Here is a 16,707-nt window from a genome sequence, read left to right as displayed (position 1 = left end):
CCCTCAGATGGTCAGGGAAGACGGGTGTGGCTATGACATTTCTCTGGCTTCAGGCTTAAACGGACCCTGCCCACCTTTTCTAGTAGTTCTGGCTGCAAGTTAGGGGTGAGACTGTGTACCTCTCTGTATACCTGGTGGACAAGGACTGGGGAGCTGGGCACTACCCCTGCATTGTTTCTCAGACTTCTCACTTTGATGACCTCAGATAACCAAAGGATAAAATTTGACAGGCACCCCAAAATAACAGAGTACAAACTTTGATCATCTTATACCAGCCGAGCGACACTGGAATATTCTTTGACCTCCCTGCTCCCTCCATTTCCAATCCTGGAGTCGACCATGGTAATACCCAGTTTCTGTGGTTAACCTGACCCAGGGAGATACCATGCCCCTTTCTTCCTGATTCTCCATCACAGACTTATCTAGCAAAATTGGCTTCCTTGGTGGGGGAAGGGGAAGATGAGTGGGGGCTGGCCAAGCCTTGGCAGTGGGTGGGGAAGGAAAACAGGAGCTCCCAAAGCATGGCCTGTGAGCAGGGGGCCAGGGGCTGCTGCCAGAGTCATTGTGACACAGAGGGATATGCTTGTGGGTTTTATGGCAGCAGCTTTAACTGTGTGACCAGAGAAATCAAGAGAGAATACCTATCTCTAACTCTATCTATACATACACCCATACTCATGTCTGTGTCTATGTCCATGTCCATGTCTATACCCCTGTCTATACCCTTATCTATATCTACATCTATCTCTACATCTATATCTTTATCTACACCCATATCTTACCCATAGCTCTGTCTATATCTACCCATACCTACACCTGGATCTATATTTATATAGTCTTATCTATATTTACATCTAGACCTGGATATCCTAGGCATAGACTAACAGACAGAGGTGCTAGTGGGACCACACTGAGGAAAGGACATAGTGCAGTTGTTGGTTCACACCGTGGAGTGTGATTCACACAGGGGCCTAGTTAGATGTGTGTGCTTCTTGGGACCTAACTCCCTGCCCCAGTCCCACACAGCACAGCACCCTTTGGGGACCTTGCCCTATCTTGCCCTGTGGCTCAGGCCCACTGGAAGGAGGTCTGCAACTCCAAGGTTAAGGAAGGTGCTGCAGAGTACCTCCCCTCACCCCCTGAATGCCTGGGGCAGGATCCCATATGTGTCATCTGGTGACTAGGGGACTGCTGAGTGCATTCAGCAGAAGTCCTGTTATTGCAAGAACATTTTAAGCTCAGTACCACATGAGCAGAGATTTGCATAATAGAGGGAAAGTTAAACTAAAAGGCTATTAACACACAGTACCCTTGGAAATGCATGTGTCTTGAAGGGCCAGGTCCCTGGAGGTTAATGTGTAGGCTTCACAATGGCTTTATTTTATCTGATGCTGGCAGTGGGGCTGGGAACAGCTTAGCATCTCTGTGTCATATTGAAAATGCATTTAGTCTGGTGTCATTTAAAAGGATTGTACTGGGCTTCCCTGGTGGCGCAGTGGTTGAGAGTCTGCCTGCCGATGCAGGGGACGCAGGTTCTTGCCCCAGTCCGGGAAGATCCCACATGCTGTGGAGCAGCTGGGCCCGTGAGCCATGGTTGCTGAGCCTGCATATCTGGAGCCTGTGCTCCACAACAGGAGAGGCCACAGCAGTGAGAGGCCCGTGTACCGCAAAAAAAAAAAAAAAAAAAAGGATTGTACTATATTTTTTATGTTTATTTTTCATAGATTTTGATTTCAAGATTTTGAATGATCTAATCTTAAATCTGTACAGTTTTCCTTGTAACACATGATCTTATCTTTCAAGTTCAAGTTGCTATATTTTTCATCATAAGGAGAAATTTGTAGTGATTCAAATCACGTAGGATTGTGGACACATTGCAGAAATCAGATTACACTGAGTAAATGAGTTGTGTTTTCCTCTCTCACAGCACAGGATATCAGACAGGATTCTGCTCGCCAAATGCCTGACAGTGTTGGGATTTGTTATCGTCATGTTCTTTCTCAATTCGCTTGTCCCTGGTGTTCATCTTGATATTGGTGAGTCTAATTTTTGGGGTAGCTTTTGTTGATGGGCTTTTCAAGTGACATCACAGTCTGGAAGGGAATGTTTCAAAGCTTGTTCCCAGATGCTGGTGAGGGCTGAGAGGGATAGTTTTCTGGAGGAGAGGGAGAGGAGGACAGAGAGGGCGAGAGAGAGATACATCTCAGTGCCATGGGTCCTCAGCCCCTCCAGGTTTAACATTAGAAGGGATAGAGAAAAGGGTGGATAACATCATCTCTATCATACTTAATAATCAGATCTTCAAACTGTTACCTGAGAAACACCTCTAGAAGAGATAAGAGGTCATATCATCAAGGCCACAGTCCTGCAGTTTGTGCAACCCGACCTGACGATTAGATGAGAGACATTAGTGAAGGGGCCAGAGAATTACAAGAAGTCTATGCTGGTCCTTCTCCTTACCCAATGGTGCATCCATTTTCCCTATGCAACAGAACTCCATTCTCCCACCTGCTCACATAGATTTCTCTTCTCTTGCTTTCACAGTCTTACGCTCTCACTTTGTACTTTCCCAAGGTCTAGGTTGCGTGGCCCATCCCCACCTGACACATGGCCATCTTGTAGAATGAGTTCACCAGATATCGTGTTTACCTGGCCTTCTTCTACTGTCCATCAACATTTTCATGTTACTTAGATCTTTCTAGTTGATTTAATAGTTATCTCTATCGGTGTCATTATTTAAAACAAAATAAAACCACTTCCAAAACCCACCTCACATGAAAGTATAGATATAAAGTTAAATTTGAGGAAGTGTCAAGGAGCATTTTCTTTAAACAAAATCTTTACCTATGGTTTTCCTTCAAAAGTGAGCTCTGCTAATATGTTTTTATAAAAATTTGACTTACTGCAACATTTGAAGAATATAACTTCTGTAGAAAGCAAAGCTTCTTAACTGTGTAAAATAGATGGATAACATGGGCAGGCTTAGTTATTCAAACCACAGCATTGCTCCTTTAGTTCTTGGCTACCACTAGGAATCTTTATATCTCTAAAGATTAAACAAGTACAACAAAATTGGTATTTTGTGGGCAGGTGGGTTCCATTAGATAATTCTTTTGGGTGTTCACAGATTATTTTGTTGTGGTCCGAGCGCGGGTTGGAAAAGAATTTCCAGACACAAGGCAGAATGTAAGGGAGATAGGGTTTATTAAAGAGAAGGGTCACTGCAAGAACAGTGGACTGACTTCCTGGTAGTCAGGGAAAGTCGACAATGAGCATGGGTTGCTTGTCTGTTTTTATAGCCAGGGAACCTGTAAGTCATCTGCTGACTGGGCAGAGTACGTATACTTTCAGTGTGCTGAGCGAGAGAAAAACAGGGGAAAGTCTTTCCTTATATGGAATGGGAAAGGGACAGGGCATGGTGCTTGGGAGGGCTCTGGGTCATTGCAATGGTCGCATTGTGACAGAGTGATGGGAGTCCTGTAACTCTTTGTTCTGGCAATATTTGCCCTTTGAGTTTACCTTGTTCTTTGTCCTTGGAGCACACCACATTTCCCCCTCTCTTTATTTAAAGGGCCAATTCTTTGGCCCTATTGGATCCCTGCTCATGTCTACCGACCTGCCTAGCTCCTTCTCAGGTGTTTGGGAACTCTTTTTGTAAGGAGAATGGCCGACAATCTCTCTGGCTGCTTCCTGCTGGTTGGGGGCATCGTAGGGGCCCTGGGTTCCTGATGCCTGCTCTGTCAGGGAGTGTTCACGGAGGGAGATGAGAGTCCAGGGAATGATAAGAAGGCTTGTTCCAATGTAGTTCGTGTGCCAGCTGGCTGGTACCCTTGTTGTAGCACCATCTGGAAGTGAATCTTTTGAACCTGTTGGGAGATGAACTTAGGTAATGTGTTAATAATGCAGGGGCCAAACAACAAAAGAAAGGCTATCAGGATTAATGGTCCCAACAAGGGCAATAGCCATGTCCATATCTGGATCCCCACAGAGGAGAGGAGGCTAGAAAGCCAGCTGGGGCCCTGTCCTGCCCTCTCTTTTAATTCTTCTATTAATTTGATGTTTTTCTTTAGAATCTGAAGGTTTTCTTCAATCTGGCTGGAGGTATTAAGCAGCATATCTAATTTAGTAGGGCACAGACACTCCCTGCCTCAGCTGTTATAACATTAAGGACCCTCCTATTTTGTAAAACCACCTCGGCCAGAGAGCCTAGGGCTGACTGCTGTTCCTCAATGGCTGCTACGGTAGCCTTCCAAGGTTCCTGGTCCATGATGGTGAGACTGAGAACACTCCTCTGTAAGGGGGGTATGCCTGCAAACCAAAAGGGCCCTCGAAAGACACTATGTATTATGTTGGGCCTATCAAGAATTGGTTTATTGTAAGCATGTCCAGTCAGTGGTTTATTTTTGTCTCTCCCAGACAGGTCTTAAGACCTCCTCAAGGAAGGACCCAAGGTTGGGAATGCCTCCTGAGGAAGCTAAATCCTTCGTAATGGTCGCCTCTGGGACCACAGCACTAATTGTGCGGGAGCCCCCTTCAAAGTGCGGGAAGATCCAGATAGACCCCGTTACCACATAGAAATGAAAATCCAGTGCCCCTCAAAGATACCCCTGTTGTGGGTCCCCAGAGCCAGGCCCTGACCTTTTGGGAGTTTTCCTCTGGAAATAGACTGGGGTCCCATGGCCTAGGATTAAATTGGGAAGGCCAAACTCTGAGGAAGTAATCATCTATACATAAAGGGGAGAATCCAGACTCTGACTTATTATGAGTGTGACGGGGGGAATTGGCATAACAAATTTCTGAATATTAGCTGAATTATATTATATTTTGGAGGAGAATCTTGCCGGGAGGTTAAACTAAGTGTCCGGTGGTCACGCCGATTCCCATGTATTTAGTTCCGAGGGCCGAGCTGTTTATGGGGATATGGTCTTCATTAATACATTTCTTAGTCGCATTTTCCCTTGAATTTCCCCAACACAAAGTGAAATTAGCTTCATGTACATCATATTTATTTTCCTCTGACCAGGGATTCCACTCCAGGCTAGTCTGATTAAAATTGAGGGTATAGTTACAAAGAGTCATTTAGCCAGCCCAAAAGTGGTCCCCGTCCATCCAGGTTTTGGAAACAGAGCTGTGCCTCATCTGCCCAAGCTTGGGCTAATGCCCATATCCTGTTTTTCTCTTCATGAGTACAAGCGGTCAGGATTACATGAATGTCTTGCCAGGTCAGGTCAGAGGCTATAGTGAGGGCCTGAAATTCCTTAATAAAAGTGGTGGGATCCAGACTGAAGGAACCTAACTTGTTTTGAATTTGGGAAATGTCAGACATGGGAAAGGGAACATGGACTCTAATAGTGCCCATGTATCCAGTTGCTACTTCCCTTAAGGGAAGCATATTAGAATCTGTTTCCTGGTGTTGGGCAGTCCTCGATCTTATGTGGGGATGGGAGGGGGGCTTTCGCCCTGATAAGGGAGTGGCTGTTGGGCAGCTGTGGGTTGAGGTGGGGTGGGTGCTGAAGCAAAGGGGGTTGATGAGGTGGAGGACAGGAAAGGTCAAGTAGAGGATCGTCTAGGAGATCTGATGGAGAGGGAGACAGAGGGGGTCAGGGGGATAAGGCAGCAACAGAAAGACACATGCGGCATGAGTCCCTTAGATTGGGATTCTAAGTAAGGGCTATAAAGGTCTGGACATAAGGAACCTCTGAGTCCTTTCCTTGTTTCTGGCAAAAGAGATCAAGTTGGAGGATCGTGTTATAATTTAGTATGCCATTAAGAGGCCATTTTTCTTGGTCCCCCAGTTTATACTGGGGCCAAGCTGTGTTACAAAACAAAATGAGCCTCTTCTTTTTGTGACTTTCAGGGTCAAATATTTTTCCAGTTCCTGAGGTTACAGCCGAGGGGTGAGTCTAAGGGAGGCCCCCGAGACGTAGCAGAGCCCATTCTTAGCCTATATGCCGTAGAATGGGGGTACTGAGAGTCACCGGCTGACAGAAAGCCATCCTCATTGTCGCAGTGATCTCTCCATGTGATTAATGCACAAAATAGGCCGACAGTCCCAACAGTTGTGTCTGACCATGAGCGGTGACCCCTGAGCATGTGACTAAGGTACAAACCATGTGACTGAGGCACAAACAGTGCGACTAAGGCACCGTGCAACTCGGGCAAAGAAAGAAAGAGAGAGAGATTCCCAGGACCCACCGGGTGAGTCACCATTTGGCGATTCCCTGAAATGTGAAAAGGCACTCCTGGGATGGCTCAGATGCAGCCTGAGCTCCTGTAAGTCAATCCGGATGGAGAAAAAGGTGAAAGTAACATAGAAGACAGGCTGAGGAATCCACCTCGTAGTCCTGCTAGGAAGGCGGCAGCCAAGGGGAGGGGGCTCAGTGTTCTGCTTGAACCAATTTGTGCCTCACAGTGCATGGAAGTTGTCTTGCTGGGGGTAGACACTCTAACAACCTGATCTGTTCCATGACTCCCTTATCCTTTCACGGGAGTCTTCAAGTGGCAGGCGCCCTAATGGTTTTTAAATGCCTGACCCATGCCCGCACAATATCAATTGGCCTAGTCCTCAGAAGGAAGACAGAGGCACCCTCACCCATTCTGGGCGGCAGTTATTGGGTTGAAGTGAGCCGTGGAGCCTTCAGAACACACCAGGGTGTGGCCCTGGCCAGAGTCCCTGTTGCTTCCACGGCAACTTGCCTGTTCACAAAGGGTCCCAAGAAATGAGGAGAGGAGGTGGGGGAGGAAAGGAGGTGGGGGAGGAGATCCCCCCAAGAGATATCCCCATATGGACCACCAAAATGTCGTGGTCTGAGCGTGGGTTGGAAAAGAATTTCCATACACAAAGCAGAATGTAAGGAAGATAGGGTTTATTAAAGAGAAGGGTCACTGCAAGAACAGTGGACTGGCTTCCCGGTAGTCAGGGAAAGTCGACAATGAGCATGGGTTGCTTGTCTGTTTTTTTTTCTTTTTTTTTTTTTAACATCTTTATTGGGATATAATTGCTTTACAATGGTGTGTTAGTTTCTGCCTTATAACAAAGTGAATCAGTTATACATATACGTATGTTTCCATATCTCTTCCCTCTTGTGTCTCCCTCCCTCCCACCCTCCCTATCCCACCCCTCCAGGCGGTCACAAAGCACCGAGCCGATATCCCTGTGCCATGCGGCTGCTTCCCACTAGCTATCTACCTTACATTTGTTAGTGTATATATGTCCATGACTCTCTCTTGCTTTGTCACAGCTTACCCTTCCCTCTCCCCATATCCTCAAGTCCGTTCTCCAGTAGGTCTGTGTCTTTATTCCTGTGTTACCCCTAGCTTCTTCATGACATTTTTTTTCTTAAATTCCATATATATGTGTTAGCATACGGTATTTGTCTTCTTCTTTCTGACTTATTTCACTCTGTATGACAGACTCTAGGTCTATCCACCTCATTACAAATAGCTCAATTTCATTTCTTTTTATGGCTGAGTAATATTCCATTGTATATATGTACCAGCCAGGGAACCTATAAGTCATCTTCTGACTGGGCAGAGCATGTATACTTTCAGTGTGCTGAGCGAGAGAAAAACAGGGCAAATGTCTTTCCTTATATGGAATGGGAAAGGGACAGGGCATGGTGCTCGGGAGGGCTCTGGGTCATTGCAATGGTCGCATTGTGACAGAGTGATGGGAGTCCTGTAACTCTTTGTTCTGGCAATATAGGCCCTTTGAGTTACCTTGTTCTCTGTCCTTGGAGCACACCACATATTCTGTTTGTTTTCTTTATTTTTTCTCCATGTTGGCAAAGGTTATTAAGCTTGAAGGAAAGTTACTGTCTCAGCTACAGGAGCTTTCAAATCTGTAATATTTCACTGGCAGCTACTTTATGAGAAACAGGTCATAAAATTGTATTTAAACTTCACCATCATACTTACAATTGTTCTGCTTACAACTTTTTAAAATTGAAGTATATTTGAATTACAATGTTGTGTTACTTACTGCTCTACAGTAAAGTGACTCAGTTATATATATATATATATATACATTCTTTTTCATATTCTTTTCCATTGAGGTTTATTGAATATAGTTCCCTGTGCTATACAGTAGGACCTTGTTGTTTTGTTTCTAACTTTATTTGAGATTCTACTTTAAAAGAACACGTCACACGTTTTAAAGACTGAAGAAATATACTGGAGTTTGCATGCAATTTTGTTAGCCTTTGGCAGTGGTATTTGTAGAAATGATAATACTTTTAAAAGTTAAAGTCACATCTTTTCCCATATCTATGGACTTTAAAAAATCTTGATTACCATGAAACTTTTTATTTTAGCCTGAGAAGTCTATACTTTTTACTAAGATGTCACATCTTTTTTTGTGTGTTGTTGCATCTGGGATTGAAAGGCTTATTTTGTTTCTGCTTTCAAATCTCGTGTTTTCAGTTAGGATTGTGTACAAATGATTTTATCTGGGGATCCTAGAACACGTAATCTGTATATTTGCATATACACTGTGATGGGAAAGAGTTAGGTTGACTAAGAGAAAGGCTTGATTAGCATATATGTTAAATGGAATACAGTTTCCTTGGAGTTACAGTAACTCTCTTAATGGGAACAGGGGCAAATTTAATGCAAGATCTTCCCAGGGCTTCAGCAGATAGAGATATGACCATTCGTCTTTAGTGAAGTGCTGTTTTGAATATGACATACTGGGTAAGTTGAGCATAATACAATGTAATGCCATATAACATGAGGTGATGTCACATTACACAACATGCATCATGTAACATGTGACATCATATAACACAATGTGATGCCACATGACAAGGTGGTGTCATATAAGGTGCACCATGTAACACAATGTAACATCACATAATACAATGTGGTGTCATATAACACCATGTCATGTCAGGTAACAAAACATGACATCATATAATACATTCCTTTATTTAAACATCATAACCTAAGCACAGCAATGATTATCATTCTTTTTTCTTCTTACTTTATTTTTTAAATTATCATAGAGCAAAACTGATTTTTCTTTTCAAATTCAAAATTCTATGAACTTTAACAAAGATGTATATTTATGTAACTGCCACTATAATCAGAATACAGAATAGTTCCATCACCCCTCCCAAAATTTCTTTGTGTTATTCTTTTGTATCACCCTCTGCCTTAATCCTGGTGACTCCTGATATGTTCTCCATCACTATAGTTTTGTCTTTTGGAGAATGTCATATACATGGAATCAGACAACCTTTGGAACTGACTTCTCTCACTCAGATTCATTCAAGTTGTTGCAGGTATCAATAGTTCATTCTTTTTGTTGCTGAGTATTCTTCCATGGTATGGATATACCACATTTTGTTTATCCATTGGCCCATTGAAGGACATTTGGGTTGTTTCCAATTTTTGATGATTGTGAGTAGAGCTACTCCAAACATTTGTGTACATGGTTTTGAGTGAACTTAGGTTTTTATTTCTCTTGGGTAATTACCAAAGAGTGGGACTGCTGGATCATATTGTGAGTGTGTGTTTAGCTTTAAAAGAAGCTGCTGCACCACTTTTCAGAGTGACTGTAGCACTTTGCACTTCCACAGTAGTATATGGGAGCTCCAGCAGCTCTACATTCTCACCAGCATTTGGCATGATTAGACTACGCCTTAAATCTAGAACTCACGCTTTATAATCATTTGTTTACCTCTCTGTCCCCTGGTATCCCCCTCCCCAGCTAGATTCAAGGGCATGGTCCATGTCTTCTAGGCTTGTCTCTACTCAGTGCCTTGTGTTAATGCCTGACACATTAGTAGATACAATATATAGGTATATGGAATGCATGAACAAACTTCTTATTGATTCTTATAGATTCCAACTTATTTCATGATTGTGAGAATATCATGTGTGGCTGACTCAGCCTGTGTTCTCTAGAGAGCAAAGCCTTGTGTGAGTGTTCTTCATTGGAGAGTATGATCCCAGGAAAGAGAAGTAGGGACAGAGAAGTAGGGTGGTGAAGGGAGTGAGTCAAAACAAGGCTGAATCACTCTCTGGCTACATTATGGGCCACTGGTCACTCCATACAGTAGGATTGTCTGAGAAGAAACATGAGATGTGTCTCAGGACTGTCCATGGGGTTGCAGGGAGAAAGAGGGAACATTTATCCATTGGTCCAAGTTCTTTCCCATGGAATGCCAGCTTGCAGGTGCATCCAGCTAATAAATGCATGAAGGCCACGCAACAGAGGAGCCCCAGCTGGGAAGCAGCTGTGGGTGCATGGGCTCAAAGACAAATTTGGTCAGGGTGCACCTGTATGAGGACATGTTTACACAGAGCTGGCCACTGCCATAAACTTCTGGTGAGTGACTGGAGAACCCTGAAGGACCCAAGTGCAATAGGTGGCACAACAGTGAAGAAAGAAAAGTGACTAAGGGCCATGGTCACAATTCATATGCATCTGGCAAAGAGATAGCTCCCCGATGTGCAGGGATCTTTATCTAAAATGTACACTGGAATTAACTCCATATTGCTCAAGCTGTTACGTACAGACAGGTCCATAGTCTCCACATGAAATTCTTGGTGCCAGATATGTTTCAAAATTCAGATATTTTTGTTTATATTTTATGAAGACAATTAAGTGCACACACAATTTTATATGATGGAACAACCCCGAGAGGTTCAGGCCCAGCACCCTGTCCTCCGAACATCAGTAATTCTACAGTGAAACCTGAATATTTTCTACAAGGTGGGACAAATGATGACCACAGATAGCCTTATTTCAGTTCAAATCAGGTTTTGTTGAATTTTGACATAAAAAATTTGCTTTTCCAAACTTTAGGATTTTAGAATTGTGGATAACTGATTATGAAAACTATAGGAATCAGCAAGCTGGATTCAAAATGTTATCTTTGTCTTTAAAATTTAAAACCTTGATTAACAATTTTCTAGGTCTCCTTCTTTGATAATTAGCTCAGAACGTCCCCCTAGGTTCTCTCACAATGAGTTTGATTAGATTTCAGTTCTGGAGATATTTCTGTAATTATTTCCTTGATATGGTTTCAAGGAAACTGGTGTTGTCAGTGTCCTTTGGTGTCCTTTGTTGAGAAATTTTATTGTCTTTGTTAAAGTATTTTTAGCTACCAGTAAAACAATCTACTTGATATCAAGCAAAATAGGGGATTATTAGAATGATACTGGACTAACCCGCAGACTCCAAGGGACAGTGGGCTCTGTGAGAGAGGGGTTGGAGTGGAGCGGGGAGAGCAGACTTAGGAAGTAGAAAGGCATCCAGACAGAGGGCATACTGCTGTCCCCCAGACACATTTTGTTCTCTTCTAATTGCCTCGTGCTTCTCCATGGACCATTTTCTTGTCTTTTTTCTGCTCATGGCAGAATAGAGATGGTCTCATTAGTTTCCCAATTTATAGGATCTCAATTTCAGCCACACAAAGAGAAATGACTATTTTGAATCCCAAATTCCTTGGAGAAGAGTTTGATTGACCCAGGTTGGGTTAATTTCCTTTCCTAACCCAGAAATTATGACCAGGATAACAGGGCCACATGGAAAACATGACCAATCAATTTAAAAGGAAAATATAACTAAAATATTAAAAATACCTATAAATTAAGTGAAAGATACAAAATGGACAGGAATCCTGAATAGACTCTTCACAAAAGAAGATATTAAAATGACTGAAATTGGGCTTCCCTGGTGGCGCAGTGGTTGAGAGTCTGCCTGCCGATGCAGGGGACACGGGTTCGTGCCCCGGTCCAGGAAGATCCCACGTGCCGTGGAGCGGCTGGGCCCGTGAGCCATGGCCGCTGAGCCTGCGCGTCCGGAGCCTGTGCTCCGCAACGGGAGAGGCCACAGCAGTGAGAGGCCCGCGTACCGCAAAAAATAAATAAATAAATAAATAAAGGCTGAAATTACCAATAAGCATATGAAAAGGTGCTTAACCTTGTAAGTCACCAGTAAAATGTGAATCTGAACCACAACAAGATACTGCTATATCCACACCCAAATGGCTAAAATTAAAGGCTGACAACACCAAACATTAGAGAATATAGAGCAACAGGAAGTGTCATACACTGCTGATAAGATTGTAAATTTGTACAGACTTTTGAAAATGATTTGGTAGTATTACCAAAGTTTAGGACAATGCATATCTATAGCCCAGAAAGTTTGTTCTTAGTTATATTCCCAACAGAAATGTGTATGTCTGCACACCAAAAGACATGTCTTATAATGCTCATAACAGCATTATTTATAGTAACCCCCATCTGGAAGCCATTCCATATCTATCAACTCTAGAACTGATAAATTGTGTGATAATCATACAGTGGAATACTATACAGAAATAAAAATAAATGTATTCCTTAAACTGTAACGATGTGACTGAATCTCACAAACATGTTGAGCAAAAGAGAAGTCTGATTGAAACTCATATAATACATAGTATATGATTCCAGGCATGAAGACTCAGAAACGGGCAAATCTACTTTATGGTGTTAGGAGTCCACCCAACTGCGGACTGGGAGCTCCCCAAGAGCAGGCTTAAGCTTGTACCCTGGAATCTCAATGCTTGGGTGAATGACAGGTTCAGTGGTAGATTTAAAACTACCCCCTGGACACCCACAGTATTTCTTTGCAACAGAAAGTCTTATTTGTGATAAATCTCATGTGGCTTATTTTAGGTAGTCGATGGCCAACACACATTAGATACCTCACCAAAGGAGAGAGGCAGGGTAGTTTCTACTCCATCCAGTACGCACAAGCCATTCATGAGTTTTTCTTGTTTGAAGGATGAATATGAGGTTTGTAACTGTTAAGATATTCTCCAGAGATGCATCCTGTGTGGCTTAAGACATATAGGTTATCTCATCTTAACTTCAGGTAGTGGATTCATCAGGACAGTATTGCTTTTGATCAAAGGCACCTGAAAGGGCTTCCCTGGTGGCGCAGTGGTTGGGAGTCCGCCTGCCGATGTGGGGGACGCGGGTTCGTGCCCCGGTCCGGGAGGGTCCCGTGTGCCGCGGAGCGGCTGGGCCCGTGAGCCATGGCCACTGGGTCTGTGCGTCTGGAGCCTGTGCTCCGCAGCGGGAGGGGCCGAAGCGGTGAGAGGCCTGCGTACCGCAAAAAAAAAAACAAACAAAGGCACCTGAAAAATGTCCAGAGCAGGACCAGGTACAATATGTTCTGTATAAAAAGACTGCAAGGTTTCAGATAGAACACAGTCAAGTTGTATCTCTGAGCACATGAGACAGATCGACTTTTGGGGAGAGGTTTCACACGTGGAGTTACCAGATATGTTTTTAAGTAGTGAAACCATCCCATTTGAAGACTGAGCACATAAGAGGAGTCTACCTTGGTGCAATGGAAAAACACTCTCACAGACTGGGGGCTGAATCTTGGTTTTGCCCCCAACAAGCTGTGTAGCCTGAAGAAAACCTTGGGAGCCTCAGAGTTTCCTCATGGGAGGGGTTGCTGCAAGGTGACCAGACCTCCTTGCCAAGGAGGCTGCTTAACAAATGGTAGAAGTCCTTGCTCTGCTTTCCTCTGAATCATATTGCCAAGGGCTTTTGGAATGGGGGTAAAATGCCCTATTTAGCTCTTTGTTTTGCATTGAAACTTGGCCCTGTTGGAGATTTGAGTGAGAAAGTACAGAGCCACCTATCATAGGTTTTGTTTTAAGGAATGGCAGAGCTCTTGATGAAAGATTATTGCCCCAAGAGGGTGTTGATAGGAGTGCCATGGGATAAAGACAGCTCAGGTAAATGTTACTTTTTATCTTTATCCATCTCCACCCAACCGAAATTTTAATTTTTAGAAGAGTCTCAATGGCAGGTTGTTAGAATTTGTAATAGAATGTGAAGCTGGGAACTGTATTGTTCCTATCAGCAGCCTTTTCTTCCAGCATGCTATAAAACAAATACCACTTCATCCTTTATGGCTGGGTGTCATTGAGGAGCCAGCACTGAGTGAGAATAGAATGGAATGTTATTGGCAGTGACCTGGGGGGACACATTAGAAGGTACTGCTGGTACTTCTCAGTGAAGGCACCAGGCATTCCCAAGCAGATGTACTTATGCACAGGCAGTTTGATTAGTGCCACTGGTTTCTGCAGGCAGTGTGATTAAAGTTAAGGGAGAAAGTGAGGTTTTGCCAGAGACAAGGAAGACTTCATTCAATTTCATGTTATTGAAGGGAATTTTTCTGACACAATTAAACTCTGTGAATACAGAACCTATTATAAAGTTGGCTTCATGAGTACTATGACAGGAGTTTTGGCTGGAAGGAAATTCAGGCCTCCACAAATGATAAAGGAAAACAGAGAGTCTTACAGGAGCTTCTGTCTTCCTGTCCTGACTGGTATTTCTCTTATGATCATGGAAAATAACTTGTGTTTTTACTGAGTTTGAGAGATTCTTATTGCCATATAGCAGAGCAGACAATGAGATGCCATTTATGTTTGTAGAAAAGCATCATTCAGAGAAAGGGCAATTGGTGCAATATTTTCCTTACTGAGAATTTAAAGAAAAGACATGATGATCAATCAAGAAATCTTTAGAATAAAAATCAAGTAATTAACCAGCAGATGTGATGGATTAAGTAAGGAACTATCTGTCTTCAGTTCTGTGGTAGATGCTCTGAAGAGTTCAGACCATAGTGATAAAGTCTAGTCAGGCAGACAAAGCTGCACACATGGAAAAATCAGGCATTCCAGCTACTTTGCTTAGAAAACTTCAGTGGTTTCTGTCTGTCTGCAGAATGAAGTCCTAGCACTTCTGCAAAAGGATAATGCACTTCCCAAGCAGGACACCTTTCTTACTTATTTTTTTTTATTGTGGTAAAAAATATATATCATATAAAGTTTGTCATTTTATCTATTTTATCTAATTTTTAAACATCTTTATTGGAGTATAATTGCTTTAAAATGGTGTGTTAGTTTCTTCTGTATCACAAAGTGAATCAGCTATACGTATATATATATCCCCATATGCCTCTTGCATCTCCCTTCCACCCTCCCTATCTCACCCCTCTAGATGGTCACAAAGCACAGAGCTGATCTCCCTGTGCTATGCGGCTGCTTCCCACTAACTATCTATTTTACATTTGGTAGTGTATATATATCCATGCCACTCTCACTTCGACTCACTTCCCCTTCCCTGTGTCCTCAAGTCCATTCTCTACATCTGTGTCTTTATTCCTGTTCTGTCCCTTGGTTCTTCAGAACCTTTTTCTTTTTTAGATTACATATATATGTGGTAGCATACGGTATTTTTTTTCTCTTTCTGACTTATTTCACTCTGTATGACAGTCTCAAGGGCCATCCCCCCACTACAAATAACAGTTTCATTTCATTTTATGATGAGTAATATTCCATTGTATATATGTGCCACATATTCTTTATCCATTCATCTGTCGATGACACTTAGGTTGCTTCCATAACCTGGCGATTGTAAACAGTGCTACATTGAACATTGTGGTACATGACTCTCTTTGAGTTATGGTTTTCTCAGGGAATGTGCCCAGTTCTCCATAGTGGCTGTATCCATTTATATTCCCACCAACAGTGCAAGAGGGTTCCCTTTTCTCCACACCCTCTCCAGCATTTATTGTTTGTAGACTTTTTGATGATGGCTATTCTGACCGGTGTGAGGTGATACCTCACTGTAGTTTTTTTTTTTTTTTTATTTTGCGGTACGCAGCCCTCTCACTCTTGTGGCCTATCCTGTTGCGGAGCACAGGCTCCGGATGCGCAGGCCCAGTGGCCATGGCTCACGGGCTCAGCCGCTCCGCGGCATGTGGGATCTTCCTGGACCGGGGCACGAACCCGTGTCCCCTGTATTGGCAGGCAGACTCTCAACCACTGCGCCACCAGGGAAGCCTCCCTCACTGTAGTTTTGATTTGCATTTCTCTGATGATTAGTCATGTTGAGCTTTCATATGTTTGTTGGCACTCTGTATATCTTTTTGGAGAAATGTCTGTTTAGGTCTTCTGCCCATTTTAGGACTGGGTTGCTTGTGTTTTTGATATTGAGCTGCACGAGCTGCTTGTATATTTTGGAGATTAATCCTTTGTCAGTTGCTTCATTTGCAAATATTTTCTCCCATTCTGAGGGTGGTCTTTTAGTCTTGTTTATGGTTTCCTTGCTTGTGCAAAAGCTTTTAAGTTTCATTAGGTCCCATTTGTTTATTTTTGTTTCTATTTCCATTTCTCTAGGAGGTGGGTCAAAAAGGATCTTGCTGTGATTTATGTCAAAGAGTGCTCTGCCTATGTTTTCCTCTAAGAGTTTTATAGTGTCTGGACTTACATCTCCATTGTGAGGTTTTTGTGTATGGTGTTATGGAGTGTTCTAATTTCATTGTTTTACATGTAGCTGTCCAGTTTTCCCAGCACCAATTACTGAAGAGGCTGTTTTTTCTCCATTGTATACTCTTGCCTCCTTTATCAAAGATAAGGTGACCATATGTGTGTGGGTTTATCTCTGGACTTTCTATCCTGTTCCATTGATCTATATTTCTGTTTTTGTGCCAGTACCATACTGTCTTGATTACTGTAGCTTTGCAGTATAGTCTGAAGTCCAGGAGCCTGATTCCTCCAGCTCCATTTTTCTTTCTCAAGATTGCTTTGGATATTTGGGGTCTTTGGTGTTTCCATACAAACTGTAAAATTTTTTGTTCTAGTTCTGTGAAAAATGCTCTTGGTAGTTTGATAGAGATGGCATTGAATC

General features: G+C 42.9%; 1 protein-coding gene across 1 annotated transcript in view; it reads left to right on the top strand.

The window, feature by feature from the left end:
• Window positions 1-16,707, top strand: part of OCA2 (OCA2 melanosomal transmembrane protein) — a 255,523-nt gene that overhangs the window by 152,829 nt on the left and 85,987 nt on the right. The window contains exon 18 of the mRNA XM_082658969.1: window positions 1,928-2,036. Within this exon, the coding sequence (XP_082515095.1) occupies window positions 1,928-2,036 (109 nt within the window). The remainder of the gene's footprint in view (window positions 1-1,927; window positions 2,037-16,707) is intronic.

Source organism: Grampus griseus (assembly GCF_964374135.1).
Source record: "Grampus griseus genome assembly, chromosome: 7".
In the NCBI taxonomy this organism is placed as follows: Eukaryota; Metazoa; Chordata; class Mammalia; order Artiodactyla; family Delphinidae; genus Grampus; species Grampus griseus.
The sequence above is the reverse complement of the archived record's forward strand: the minus strand, read 5'-3'. Positions and strand labels throughout refer to the sequence as shown.